Source organism: Rattus norvegicus, chromosome 10 (genome assembly GCF_036323735.1).
Source record: "Rattus norvegicus strain BN/NHsdMcwi chromosome 10, GRCr8, whole genome shotgun sequence".
In the NCBI taxonomy this organism is placed as follows: domain Eukaryota; kingdom Metazoa; phylum Chordata; class Mammalia; order Rodentia; family Muridae; genus Rattus; species Rattus norvegicus.
Genome location: NC_086028.1, coordinates 5,911,342 through 5,924,637, shown reverse-complemented (window position 1 = coordinate 5,924,637; position 13,296 = coordinate 5,911,342). Strand labels below are relative to the sequence as shown.

Here is a 13,296-nt window from a genome sequence, read left to right as displayed (position 1 = left end):
CATAAGGGGAAGTAAAGCCATAATGAAATATAGGGCACATCCAACAGAACAGCCAGAATGAACGGAAGGTGTTATGTTGGTGCAGGCATGTAGCAACTTGGGGGTCTTTGTAACTAAGAATGGCTAAACAATTTAGTTTGGCAGTTTCTTAAAACATTATTTACAGTCTTGTATGACTAGCCTTGTCTGTCCATATATTTCTCCAAGAGAAAAGAAAACCTACATCTAAACAGACTTGATTTGACAGGGTCTCATTAAGTAGCTAATCTGGTCCTTAGAATTTTACCTCAATACAAATGCTGGGATTATAGCTATATATAATAAAAACATAAATTCTCATCACAGCTTTATTTATAATAGGTCAGGACTACAAACAGCTCTGTGCTACACCAACGGATGAATGTATGTGTGCGCGTGCGTGCGTGTGTGTGTGTGTGTGTGTGTGTGTGTGTGTGTGTGTATCTTATCTGTATAACTTAACAATCAAGAAATAATTCCTATATTTGAAATTCTTGAAAAGGCAAATCTTTTTTCAGTGCTAGATATTGATCTCTTGGCTATGCATGGTATTTCAGTGCTCTGTCACTGAGATACATCTAATCAATCCGTGTGTGTGTGTGTGTGTGTGTGTGTGTGTGTGTGTGTGTGTGTGTATCCTAGAACTTACTCCATAGACCAGGCTTGCCTCGAACCCACAGGCTGCCTCCCAAGAGCTGGGATTAAAGGCATGTGCCACCATACCCAGCTTATATATAACCTTTAGTGACAATAAACTAACTGATTTTTGTGGGGTCAGAAGTGAGATAGATTGAAAGGAATATCAAAGAACTTGTGTTGATAAACTGGACATAATATTACATGCCCATAATTCTAGTACTTAAGAAGCAGAACAACAGGATCAGGAGTTCAAGGCCAGCTTGAATTATATTAGACCTTGTCTCAAAAAACAAGCACAGACAAGAGAAAGAACTTTGAGGTGGATAGATAAAGTATTCTATACCTTGTTTTGGTGATGGTTTCAGGTTTCAAAAGTATATATATATCAAAATTTAGGAAGGGTGTATCTTGTTGGGTGTGAATTCCATCTCTGAGTAGATCATTTCAAAAATACAACATTAAAAGGTTAAGTTGAAACTAGAGGCCACAATTTTCACCTTAAAGTAACATGGTTCTGGGTGCTGTTACTTTGGGAACACAAAACAGTAATGCTGCTTTTGCTTATCTCATGTGTGTATGCGTGTGTGTGAGTGAGCTGAAAGTATTCTAAGACATTGTCATCATAATGACAACAAATGACACCACCACAAGTTTGAGCTTCTCTAGGCCTGTGTGGCTTTGTCCAGGGCTTGTTGATTATTACTTGGAAATAAGTAGTGTTACTCCTGTGAAATGTTTGTTAGGATTTTTTTTTTATTAAACTATTCACGGTTGTTTTATCATTTTGTATGATGATTTATTTGAAGACTTCGATCTTAGCAAACTCAGCATTGATTAATTAAAGCATCATTAAAAACTACACACATTCTCAAAATTAAGATTAAAAAGACAGGGGGTTGGGGATTTAGCTCAGTGGTAGAGCGCTTGCCTAGCAACCGCAAGGCCCTGGGTTCGGTCCCCAGCTCTAAAAAAAGAGAAAAGAAAAAAAAGATTAAAAAGACAGTTTCTTGCCCTGGGTTCGGTCCCCAGCTCCGAAAAAAAGAACCAAAAAAAAAAAAAAAAAAAAAAGACAGTTTCTTAATACCTGTAAAATAGTTGGCCATGGTTGCATGCATATTTAATCCCAATACTTAGAGGCGAAGGCAGGTGGATGGTAGATCGAAGAGTTCTAGGGCAGCCAGAGGTACATAGTGAGACTTTATCTCAAATACAGACATACACCTCCCTCTCTCTCTCTCTCTCTCTCTCTCCCTCTCTCTCTCTGTGTGTGTGTGTGTGTGTGTGTGTGTGTGTGTGTGTGTGTGTGTGTGTAAAAATAACTGACAAGTGTAAAATCTTAATAATCTTTATATATCAAAAGTAAAGTACAAACAAATCGTTGAGGGATTGTGGTGATGGGGCAGGGGTGGTCATCAAGCTAGACAAACCTCACGTGGTAATTACTGACCTAGCCCTTGTACTTTACAGTGTTGTCTAAGGATTTTAGTCCTCCCCGTAGGTTCTCCACCTACCTGTTTAAAACTGTCCACAAACCTTGCTACATCTTTCCCTCTGTTCCACCAAAGCTTCTCCATCCTCCCCACCTCTTCTTTTTCTTCCTTTCCTGTTATATCTGTTTTTCCTTTCCTCTTCCCTTTTCCACAATCAACTTCTTATATTTTATTCCCTCCATAAGAATACATGTCTCAGGAGAGAGTACCCTAGCTTGTGAGATTTTCATTTGGGGATTCTTGTTTGAATTCCTATGCTTGTGTATGTTACATATTCATATATGTTTGTAAATAGCTTTGTGTTGTAGACCTGATTGATCTAACAGAACATCCTACCTCTTTTGTCACTTACTGTAGATCCCTTTCCCACATGTAAACACCTATTTCCTAGTTGCATAATGAGGGATTTACCCTTAGAGGAAATTTTTATCATCTTATGGAAAATTTTGTGAATTTTCTATCCAAAGTATATATTCATATGAATTTTGTGCTTGTAATTATATCTACTGCCCAAGGTGTACAACTGTTTAAACACTGGAATTTGTTCCAGGTAAATCTTATTTATTTCCATTTTCTTGTAGTGCTGGGGCTTCCTCACTAGTGGTAGACAAGTGCTTGCTCACTGAGATACACCCCCAGCTCTAAATTATACTGTCTTCTTCACAGAAAGCCCATCCTTCACCCTGAAGTCAACTTCGAAAGCTGTTTTAAGATCAAAAGAAATAATCCCAGTGGCAGAAAATGGAAATGAGGTACTAACCTGAAATGCTGGGTAACGATGTTCACTCTAGCAGAGTGGGGTCTATCTGTTTACTCTGGAAACATCTGAGCCACATTTCAGCTTAGGATACACTGGAATGGCTTTTCATAAAGTGTTTTTGTGAATCTACTTATCTAATAAGAAGAATTCAGTTACAGCTTTCAGAAACTACAGAAATGAAAACACAGTTTTTCATTTATTTTAGGAGTAATAACCATTGTTGATGAGGCTGTTGGAGAATTACTGCAGTATTTGGAAGCAGAATGTTGAAATGAGATGGTTTGTTCTCCAGAATGCCTAAGACATCCTTCATTATGTTTTAGTAATATTCCACAATGTAGAAATCATTCTTGTAGCTGCTTGGAATGTGGCTCAGAGGTAGAACATTTACCCAGCATGTGCAAGGTACTGTGTCCAGTTCCTAGGATCATTCAAAGCAAAACAAATCTCAACCACAAAAGAACCTTCTGTTTTGAAAATATTTGGTCTAGAGGCCAGGAGGTGGCTCAGTCATTAAGGAAGACCGGAGTTTGATCCTACAACCCATGTTTAAAAACTAGAGAAGCCAAACTAGGTGGCGCTCGTTTGTAATCCCAGAGCTGGGAAGGCAGAAACAAGTGGATTGCGGGAATTTGCTTTCCAGTCAGAGTAGCTTAATGCAGGAGACCCAGGACCCAGCGAGAGTTCCTATCTCACAAAAGCCATATGGATGGTTCCTGAGGAGTAGATTATGTGAGGTTGTCCTCTCTGTAGTGTGAATACACTGACCAGCATGCACATACACACACATACCACAAAACATGAGTCTAGCCTCGTTGTTTGAAATTTTATTGCTTTGTTGAAGATTTGAAGAATTAGAAGTAGATTTGTAGGCCTAAGCTTGACCACTTTTGTCTGTACTCACCAAGTGATCTCAATGAACTTTCTTAAAAATGTGTTTGTAGGGTTTTGGTTCATTTGAACACCTTCCACCTCTCCCAGAGCCACCAGCACCACTCCCTGAGATGGCAGACAAAATCCAAGACACACTTCCTCCCCAAAAGCCTGAGCTGAAAGTGAAGCAAGTCCTGAGGCCCTCAAGCATTGCCCTGACATGGAACATTCCCAAGGTCAACCCCAAGTGCGCTCCTGTGGAGAGTTACCACCTCTTCCTGTACTATGAGGGCTCCAATCATTTGACTTGGAAGAAAGTTGCAGAAATTAAAGCTTTACCACTCCCAATGGCTTGCACTTTATCTCAAATGTTAGCTTCTACCAAATATTATTTTGCTGTCCAATCAAAAGACATTTTTGGACGATATGGACCATTTTGTAATATCAAGTGTATTCCTGGGTTTTCTGAAAACCTTACCTAAAAGTCCTCAGTGATTTTGTGTTGTCTACATACTATGTTTTCATATATGAATGTTTTGTTTGCAGTGCCTAACCCTGTGCATTGTAATATCTATCCTGTGTTGCAGTTGTGAACCCTTTGGGGACAGCCTTAAATGTGTTATAATCGTCTTGGAACTGTGTGTGTTTCTAGTGTGCATTCAGTATGTACTTCTGTGGTGTCCAGGTTGCCACTGTCTATTTCTATGGTGGTTATGGAATTGCTGCTGTGTCTGAAACCCTCAGGTACAAGCAGCCACTTTTCCCATCCTTGACAATCAGCTAAAAGCAAAACCAACCATTCGCAAAGGTAGGTGACCCTGGATGCATCCCTGCCGCATGTAGTATACAGAAATTCTTTCTGTTGGTGTCTAATGCAGCTATTGGTTTGTACCCTTCGTTTTTGTCTTTATTTGGCTGGCAGTCATTTGAGAGAAATAGCTTGGAGGTTTTGCCTAAACAGTACACTTTGTTAGATCAGGCAATGTGGGACAGCTTCTAATGTCAGCACTTGGAAGGCAAAGGCAGATAGATCTCTTGAGTTCAGGACCAGCTTGGTCTACAGAGAAAGTTCCAGTCCAGCCAGAGCTAAACTGTTTAAAAAAAAATCCCAATAAAGCTTCAATCCCAATAAAGCTAACAATGGTTTTGTTAGACTTTGTTCTAACTTTTTTATTAGAACATGGAAACGCACAGTGCTTCCTTTAAAAAAAAATCATTCAACCAGCTATTTCAGTCATAGAGTTCATTTAGATTTGAGGCTTTAATTTGCTGATTCTTAATTTCTCTAAATACCTCCCTTTGCCAATTTCCTGGTTTCTGTTAGAACTTGGAGAATATAACACTAAAGGCTCTAATAGAAGAGCCCTATTCACGCCTTGCACTGAAGCCGTTCAGGAGAGACCTGAGATGCTTACGTCACTACCCAAAAGAAACAGACTAGATCGCTAAAAACTGGGGTGTTAAAAGGCAACACTGTAGCATGGTTTTCAAGTGGGGTACTCATCTGGTATACAGTGGAGTTCTGAGATATGATCAGGAAACGGTTGCACTTAGTATTTGAGATGACTCCATCTTCACCAATAAACCTGTTACTTTTTAAGGTTTTCCTGTCTTTTATGAGGCATGTGTGAATCAGGTGTAGTGGCATATACAAATCTTAGTTCTTGGGAGGCTGATGCAGGGTTGTGAGTTAAAGGGCAGCCTGGTCTGTATAGCTTGTGAAAGAAGCAGGTTTGAGAATAACATGGTGGTGCATGCCTTCAATCCCAAAACTCAGGAGGCAGAAGCAGGTGGATTTTTATCAGTTTGAGGCTAGACTGGTTTACATAGCAGGTTCCAGGACAGCCAAGGCCACATATGAAGTACCTGTCTCAAAGAACTGAAGGAGAAAAGTATTTCCAGATGTGGTGACCTGCTCGTTGTCAGGCATTTTGTAGTGGATGGCGAGACTTGAGGTAATGATGTGTGTTATTCAGATATCAGCAGGTTACCTGGGAAGCTGACAGGATCACAGGACACCCCAGAGGAAGGCTGCCATCTGACCTTTTAACCATTGCGATTTTTTGTCCTTTGAAGGAACCCAGAGTGGAGGTCCCAACAGTTAACATTTCAGTGACACCAGAATAAAAGCAACTTAGGAATGGGAGCATTTCTGCCACACAGCACAGAAACCTCATAAAAGTTGCCTATAGGGCTGGAGAGATGGCTCAGTGGTTAAGAGCACTGATTGCTCTTTCAGAGGGCCCAGCAATCACATCATGGCTTTCAACCATCTGTAATGAGGTCTGATACCTCTTCTGGTGTGTCTGAAGATAGCTACAGTGTACTTATATATGATAAATCTTTTTTTTTTTTTAAGTTGCCTGTACTTGTAGTTTAGAAGAAAGTGCTTTTTCCTCCAATAAGCAGCAGCCAAACTTGCCAAAAAGCCAACAGTGAGACGGTTGAGTAATGACAGCTGGTGTTCAGAATCCCAGACCATGCCTGGACAACAGATAACAGAAGAAAATGGCATATTGCAACATCCTATATAGTTTTAGATGTGTGATGGTTTATAAGAATTATGTTTTGACACACCTTTTTTAGATGAGGAAATTATATCAGACTTCATAGAAGTCAGTCACTAACCCCACAAAAATCTGGAGCCACGATTCAAAGCCAAGGGCCTGGATTCTAGGTCCACAGTGTATATGCCATACTGGTATGAATGGATCACATCATCTTTGCTGCCTTAGAGTCCCATGTTAAAGCCCAGCTATAGATGGAATGCAAGTCTAGTCTGTGCTGGGTTCTGTCTTTCATGGGGGTTACCTAAGAGCATTGGAAGGCAAAATGAAGATGGTGGACACCACTGGCACCTGCTATGGAGCTCCAAGGAGTCAGAGACCCATGGAGTTGCTGAAGGAGTTCACAGCAGTGAAATGGGTCTACAGGGCCTGCAATAGCAGTGGAATAACTAAGCAGGGTGAGGCTAGTCTTATAGGAAGATGCTTTTTAAAAAGTGGGCTCACGAAGTCAGAAAGAAAGCTGCACATAGCAGAGAATGACAAATCTGTACCTTTCCTAATGTCTCAGGGCAGGGAGGTCTGTGGCAGCCATGAGCTTTCACTGAACCTGCCCCTGGATGCCTTGTCTAACTGCGATATCATCCTGACTCTGGGCAACAGCAAGAAGTCAGAGACAAGTCTCAGCAATGGTGTATTTACAGTGCTTCAGAAACCTTGAACCAGACCAACGACTTACAATGAATATTTGTATGTAAAGCTGTTTCATCAAAAAAACATACTGTGTGACATGCTGTAGTTTCCAATCCCACTATAACAGATGACTGTGCATTAGGTGGGAAGAAATTGAGAAACAGAGCACTAAGTGTACAATGAAGAGAGGCAGAACTAGAAATGTGACAGCAGTGACAGGTGTGAAAGAAGGCTGCAGTGGGGTGGGGCTGTCCTTGCTGAGTTTGGCCACCAGGTTGTTGGGCAGCAGCCTGTGTAGACTCAGCCCCTAAATACACTGTAGAGCCATACAATTGTCCTGGTTCTGAAAAACAACAGAATGTCCAAGAAGTGGTTCGTTTTCTGGATTGGATCTCCTGGAAGGACCTTCTTGGACTCCTGCCCCAAGAGGCCATGTTGGTATTCCAGGCCATCTCAAAACCCAAGGTTCATGTGGATGTCCTTGATCCTAATGTAGCTGGGGTCTGTGTTGATGTCTCTGGCCTGTGCCTGGTGCCTGAAGCCATGTTGAAGTCAGTGGTCTATGCTGTCACTAGGTGCCATGTTGATGTCCTTGGTTTCAGCTGCTGCCAAGAGCCATGATGGTGGTACCATGGGTACCATGTTGATGCCCTTGATTTGAGCTGATGCCAAGGCTGTTCATGGTCAGTGCTGCATCAGAAAGCCATGTCTGAGGTCTAACTGCCACCGGAGACCATGCCGCGGCATGGACTGACAACAGAGACCACATGGATGGATGCCTGTAATCCATGCTGTCACCGGAAACCATGTAGAAGTCCATGATCCATGTTCCTGCTGACTGTAAAGGACAAGGAAACTACTTGTGCATTGGTTTCAATGTCTGCAGACTCACAGTTGAGAAAGAGGAACATAGAAGGCTTCTGTGACAACCCCTAATCCCCCTCCCTGCAAAAAAATTAAAAGCCTAAACAGAAAGTCACCAAAGAGAACTCTTGAAAGTTGTGACATTGTGACAAGGATGCAGCAGTGCAGCTTTCCACAGTCGATCGCTTTGGTGGGTGTGGGGGGAGGATTTGGTCTTTTTAAGGAGCTGCCCACCATGCTCCAGTGAATATGTGGGCAACACACATTGGACTCTGACTCCGACTTCTTCCTCCTTTGTTTTCTTGTGCAAGGGTTGAGGAGTACCTGGGAGGACTGGGAAGTGAATGTGATCCGGTTTCATGATGTGAAATTCCCAAATAATAAAAATATTATGCGAAAAAAGACCATCAGAAAACATTTGCTTTATGATTCATAACAGTAGCAAGATTACAATTATGAAGTAGCAACAAAAATAATTTTATGGTAGAGGATCATCACATCATGAACTGTGTTAACGGATCACAGCATTAGTAAGGTTGAGAACCACACTGCTCTAGAAGAACTGGTTGAACGTGGGTGACAAAGTGATTTACTAGGTTGACTTACATGGGACAGACTAGCTAACACACGAGCCATGAAGAAGCTAGTGTAGTCTCCAGCAGCTCTATACAGATTGCCTTGTTCTAGTGACCCCGGTGGGTTCCCGTAATCTTAGTATTTGGGAGGCTGCAGGATTCTGTGTTCCTGGGTTATATAGACCAAATCTCAACCTATTTTTTAGCTCTGTAGCCTCAGTTCACTCCCTGCTGAGTGAGGGACTCTCAAGATGACTACTGTTATAAGGAGCTGACTGGGATGGCAGGGTACCAGACCACCCTTAGAAAGATTAAATCAATTAATTAAAGCCAGTCAAACACTTATCTCGGTGTTTGAACAACTTGATTCATCTTTCTGTGTCTCCTTTCTCTCTGTTAAACTAAAGGCATTGCTACTGGGTTTTGGGTTTTTTTGTTTTGTTTTGTTTTTTTTTTGTTTGTTTGGTTAGTTAGGTTTTGTTTTTGTTTTGGGGTATTTTGGTTTGGTTTGGTTTCTGTTTTGGTTTGTTTTAGTTTTGGCCTAGCTTTCTTTCCTTCTGTCTTGCTTTCTCCCTTTCTCTTTTCTTAAATTAATAGGTTCTACCAAATGAGACTTGGAACATTGACTGGATACACAGTTTCTGTAAGTTGTAACTTAATGCCCTCCCAGCATCCATTTTAAATGTGGTTTGAATTTCTCATACCAGAAACAGACTATAGTCACCCTTAAAGTCACCCTTAAAGCGGTTATGACTCCCCATTTACTCATAATGCCTCAGTATGATCTATATGACTGTCTCCTGTGACCTCTGTTCATACAAGATGACAAGATTCACCTGTACTGACAGGCCCTACACCTGTATGAACTGTGTAGGTGCTCATGGCAGTCAGTCTCCAGGTATGACCTGTAGAGTTTGAAAGCCACTTAACAGAACCCCTTCAGAGAACCTGCTAGGTAATGTCCTAGACACCACTGAAAGCTTTAGTCCCTCTGAATTTACATGCCTTGCCACCCACTGCCTGGGCACCCTGCTGTCTCCTGACTTCCCATCAAGTCCTATGATTACCCCTCTTCTCTCACAAACCTATGAATAAAAAACGTTTCTGTTTTGTGTGCTTTGCTGTGCCACTTCCTCTTGTGTCCACAGTTGAACCTAATTTGTTCTAATCAAAGCATGGCTCTCTTGGTAAGAAACTGGTTGTAGGGTTGGGGATTTAGCTCAGTGGTAGAGCGCTTGCCTAGCAAGCGCAAGGCCCTGGGTTCGATCCCCAGCTCCGTGGGGGAGGGGGACTGGTTGTAGTACAGAGCCACAAGAGTGTCTGGCCACCTGCACAAGCTTCCTGTTAAAGGGACATCTGGACACTGTTGTTCATCTTTCAGTTGCCATGACAAAACACCTTAATTAGCCTTAAAAAGAGATTGATTTGGATGTTTCAGTCTGTAGACCTTTGTATGGTTGCTTTTTGACCTGTAATCAAATGTGATGGAAGAGGAGGCCAGGGTCCCAGCATCCCTTTCAAGAGCGTGCCCCAGTAATTTCCCTTTTTTCTAACAGGCCCTCCTTCATCAAGATTACACCATCTCCGAATAGCACCATCAGCTGAGGACCAAGCCTTCAACACAGGGGCCTTTGGGGACCATTCCAATTCCAGAGTGCAACAGATAGGGACCAAGCCCTCCACCAGGAGAAAGAAGATTCCTGTGAAAGGTACAAGCATAAAGTTCTATGACTGTCACTCCTTGGCCCCTTCAGGCCAGGGCTGGAGTTTATAGCCTTTCCAGGGAAACTTCAAGAATGGATTAGAGGAGAGTGACAGTGGGGTGATCTGTTAAGGAAAAGCAAGCTCTGGCTAGTTAGAAGCAAAAGTGGGGTGCAGGAATTAAGGAGTAGGAATGCCATGTTTACTATTAACAGTGTTATGGGACAAGGAGGGCACAGGAGTTGGCCATCTGCGTAGAAAACTATTATTGTTGTTTGTTTTTTCAAGACCCAGTTTCTCTGTGTAGCTTTGACTGTCCTGGAACTTACTCTGTAGGCCAGAGCCTCTGTCTGCCTCCTGAGTGCTGGGATTAAAGGTGTGCAGCACTACACCTGGCTTAGAAAGCATTTTTTTAAACAAAAATAATGCATCATACATGAGCATTGTCCTAATGGGAACTGCAGACAAAGCCCTGGAAGTCTTTTAACACCCCCGCTCCATACTCAGTCTGTGGAAGTGGCATTGCTTTAGCAGTTTATGAGGTTCAGAACCTCATGGCACTTGTTCCTATAGAATGCCATACCTCTAGCTGAGCATGGCAAGTGTAGTCCCCAATACTGATCTCTTATTCCTGAGATGAGGCAAGATCTTAATTCTGATGAAACTTGAATCATCTCATAATTTTAATTGACATGTAATTGCATGTCTTTATGGAATGCAGTGTGATGGTTTGACATATGTATGCAGTGTACATAAGTAGTCAGCATCACCATCTCCTTAAACATTCATAAAAATATACAGTAAATTGTCACAGACTCCAGTCACCCTATTGTAATGCATACCACTAGAACAGATTGTTCTGTTGTTTTCCTACTTCTTAACTCAGCTCTCCCTATTTTTCCTGACCTCCAGTGACTGCCATCCTCTCTGCTTCTGTGAAATCTACGTGTTTACTCTTCTGGCTGGCCTTGAACTCAAAGATCCACTTACCTCTGCCTTCCAAGTGCTAGGATTAAAGGAATCTGTCACTACACCCAGATCCCTAGACTAATCTTAATGTGTACTGTTGAGAAAACAGGTATCTTAGAGGTAGGGAAGGGGTTTTTGACTTCAGGTATTCCTAGTAATTGGCTGATTGATTGATAAGTCGGCTGATTGTATTTGGCAGTATTGGTGTTTGAACCTAGAGCTTCACACATTCCAGACAAATACCTAACACTGATCTCTATTCTTGGCCCTTTGGTTTCATTCAAAATGCATCCTAGGATAAGTGACTTTACCTTTTAAATGTGTTTCCTCAGTAATGAGTATACTTCATCAGACCTCCAAAGTCTCTTAGTTCAGATCCCCAAAGTTCCAAAGCACCTGTGTCAGAAGAAGCTGAGCATTCTGGGATCTTCGAAGCATCTGAGCTGGCTGATACTGCTCTACGCCGATAGATTCCTCAAGTGCCATTCCTGGTGGCTGCTGATGTGTAGACACTCAACTGTAACATGTCACTTGGTATTTTCCCTGGGCGTTATTCTTTTTTGTTTGCTTCCTTATTTTTCTCCTCCCTTGTGGAATTCTGCTTGTCTGACAGTACTTTTTTTTCTTTGTTTGTTTATTTATTTTTAGTGACTTTCCTCAAATATCAAATTATATTTAACTTTAGTCGTGGAGTTACTAAAAATCAAAGGGAAAAAGATTAACATAATAAAATTCCTCATGTCTGATAAAAAACCAATGTGGCCTTAGGAAAGGAGAGAATCCATTCAAAAGGACTTCTGGATCCATGCCACCGATTGGCCTCTGGGCTGTAGGTCAGAGGACAACCCCCAGGTGTCAGTTTTCTTGAGGTTGGGCTCTGCCCATTAGTCTTGCATGTTTTCTGCTCGGCCATCTTGTTGACCTTGGAGGTCTTGTAGAGAGAGAATTAAATTATTGGGAGTAAAGATGAGTCTAGAAGGAAATTGTGTTGAAAAACATTTTAAGAGTAGAACCAGGGAGGTTCAAGAGTCAGGAATCATGTACATGCACATACCCTGGCCATGTGAACTATTGAACAGTGGCTTGGGGTGAGGGGTTTAAGTTTGGAGGTTTGGTATAGGGATATGTTTGGCAAGGCGAGAGACTTAACAATGAAGGATGTGGCTGCACGTACTCTGAGCCTTTTATCTCAGCATGAAGCCTGTCATCGTCCATGAAGCCATTGTATTAAAACTATAACTGCTGAGAACAAAGTGTACCTGGAATCCTAGCAGTTCATCACGTGCAGCCAAGTGTCAAGGCAGCTTACCTGAAACTGTCACTTTCCTTTCCTTGAAACTGGTAGGGTCTCCTCTGTCTTCTCTTTCCTTGCTTCTTACAATCCAATCCTTTGGGGAACACTTAGTCAGTCTGTTTGCAATTTCCAAGACCCACATACATTTCTTCTTCACTCTTGCAGCTTCTGAGCTGGAATAGTCAATGCCAGGCAAAGTTCAGTATTACAGCATCCCTTACTCGTTTAGACTCAGTATTACGACATCCCTTACTTGTTTAGATTCAGTAGTACGGCATTCCTTACTCGTTTAGATTCAGTATTACAGCATTCCCTTTCTCATTTAGACAGGTCTCAAGCTGATGAGGCAGCCCACTGGGTACAGTGCTCGCCTAGCATCCCAAGACCCAGGGTCTGCACACCAGCCCTGCAGGAAATGAGTGTGGAATTCCAGCACAGTGGGGGGTGGAAGCAGGAAGACCAGAAATCCAAGACCAGCCTAGTCTACGTGCCCATCCCCTCCCCTTCCCTCTCCCACAGATTCCAAATCATGCCCGCCTTATTTCTTCTAAATCCCAGGTAGCTCCCCAGGTCCTCTGCGAGCCACACAGTCACTGTTTTATGGAACTGTGACTTTATTTTATTCACAATATTGTTTCTAACAGTCTGGGAATTTTCTTTCATCATATTTCCAAATAAGAAAAGGCTCTTAATGTGTCTTAACCGCAACTCCTCTACCAGATACATGTCTTTTTTAATTGAGAGTTTTGTATCTATATTGTCCTTTAAAAAAAAAAAGGGAAAGCTAATTATTATTTTCTTGGTTACTGCTCTATTGCTGTGGAGAGTCCATGACCAAGGCAGCTCTTATTTTAAAAAGCATTTAACTGGGGGCTTGCTTACAGTTGTAAAAGGTTAGTCCCCAATCATCATGACA

At 42.0% G+C, this 13,296-nt stretch overlaps 1 protein-coding gene across 6 annotated transcripts in view; it reads left to right on the top strand.

Moving 5' to 3' along the window:
- The window catches only part of Atf7ip2 (activating transcription factor 7 interacting protein 2), a 42,947-nt gene that overhangs the window by 28,207 nt on the left and 1,444 nt on the right, over nucleotides 1–13,296 (top strand). For 2 of the 6 annotated variants that reach the window (XM_006245728.5, XM_006245732.5), the window contains exons 10-11: nucleotides 2,814–2,899; nucleotides 3,852–5,380. In XM_006245728.5, coding sequence (XP_006245790.1) covers nucleotides 2,814–2,899; nucleotides 3,852–4,262 — 497 coding nt within the window. In that variant the 3' untranslated portion in view covers nucleotides 4,263–5,380. Of the gene's footprint in view, nucleotides 1–2,813; nucleotides 2,900–3,112; nucleotides 5,381–9,972; nucleotides 10,126–13,296 lie in introns of those variants that run through there. The other 4 variants (XM_008767495.4, NM_001017471.1, XR_005489903.2 and 1 more) reach the window with 3 other exon arrangements.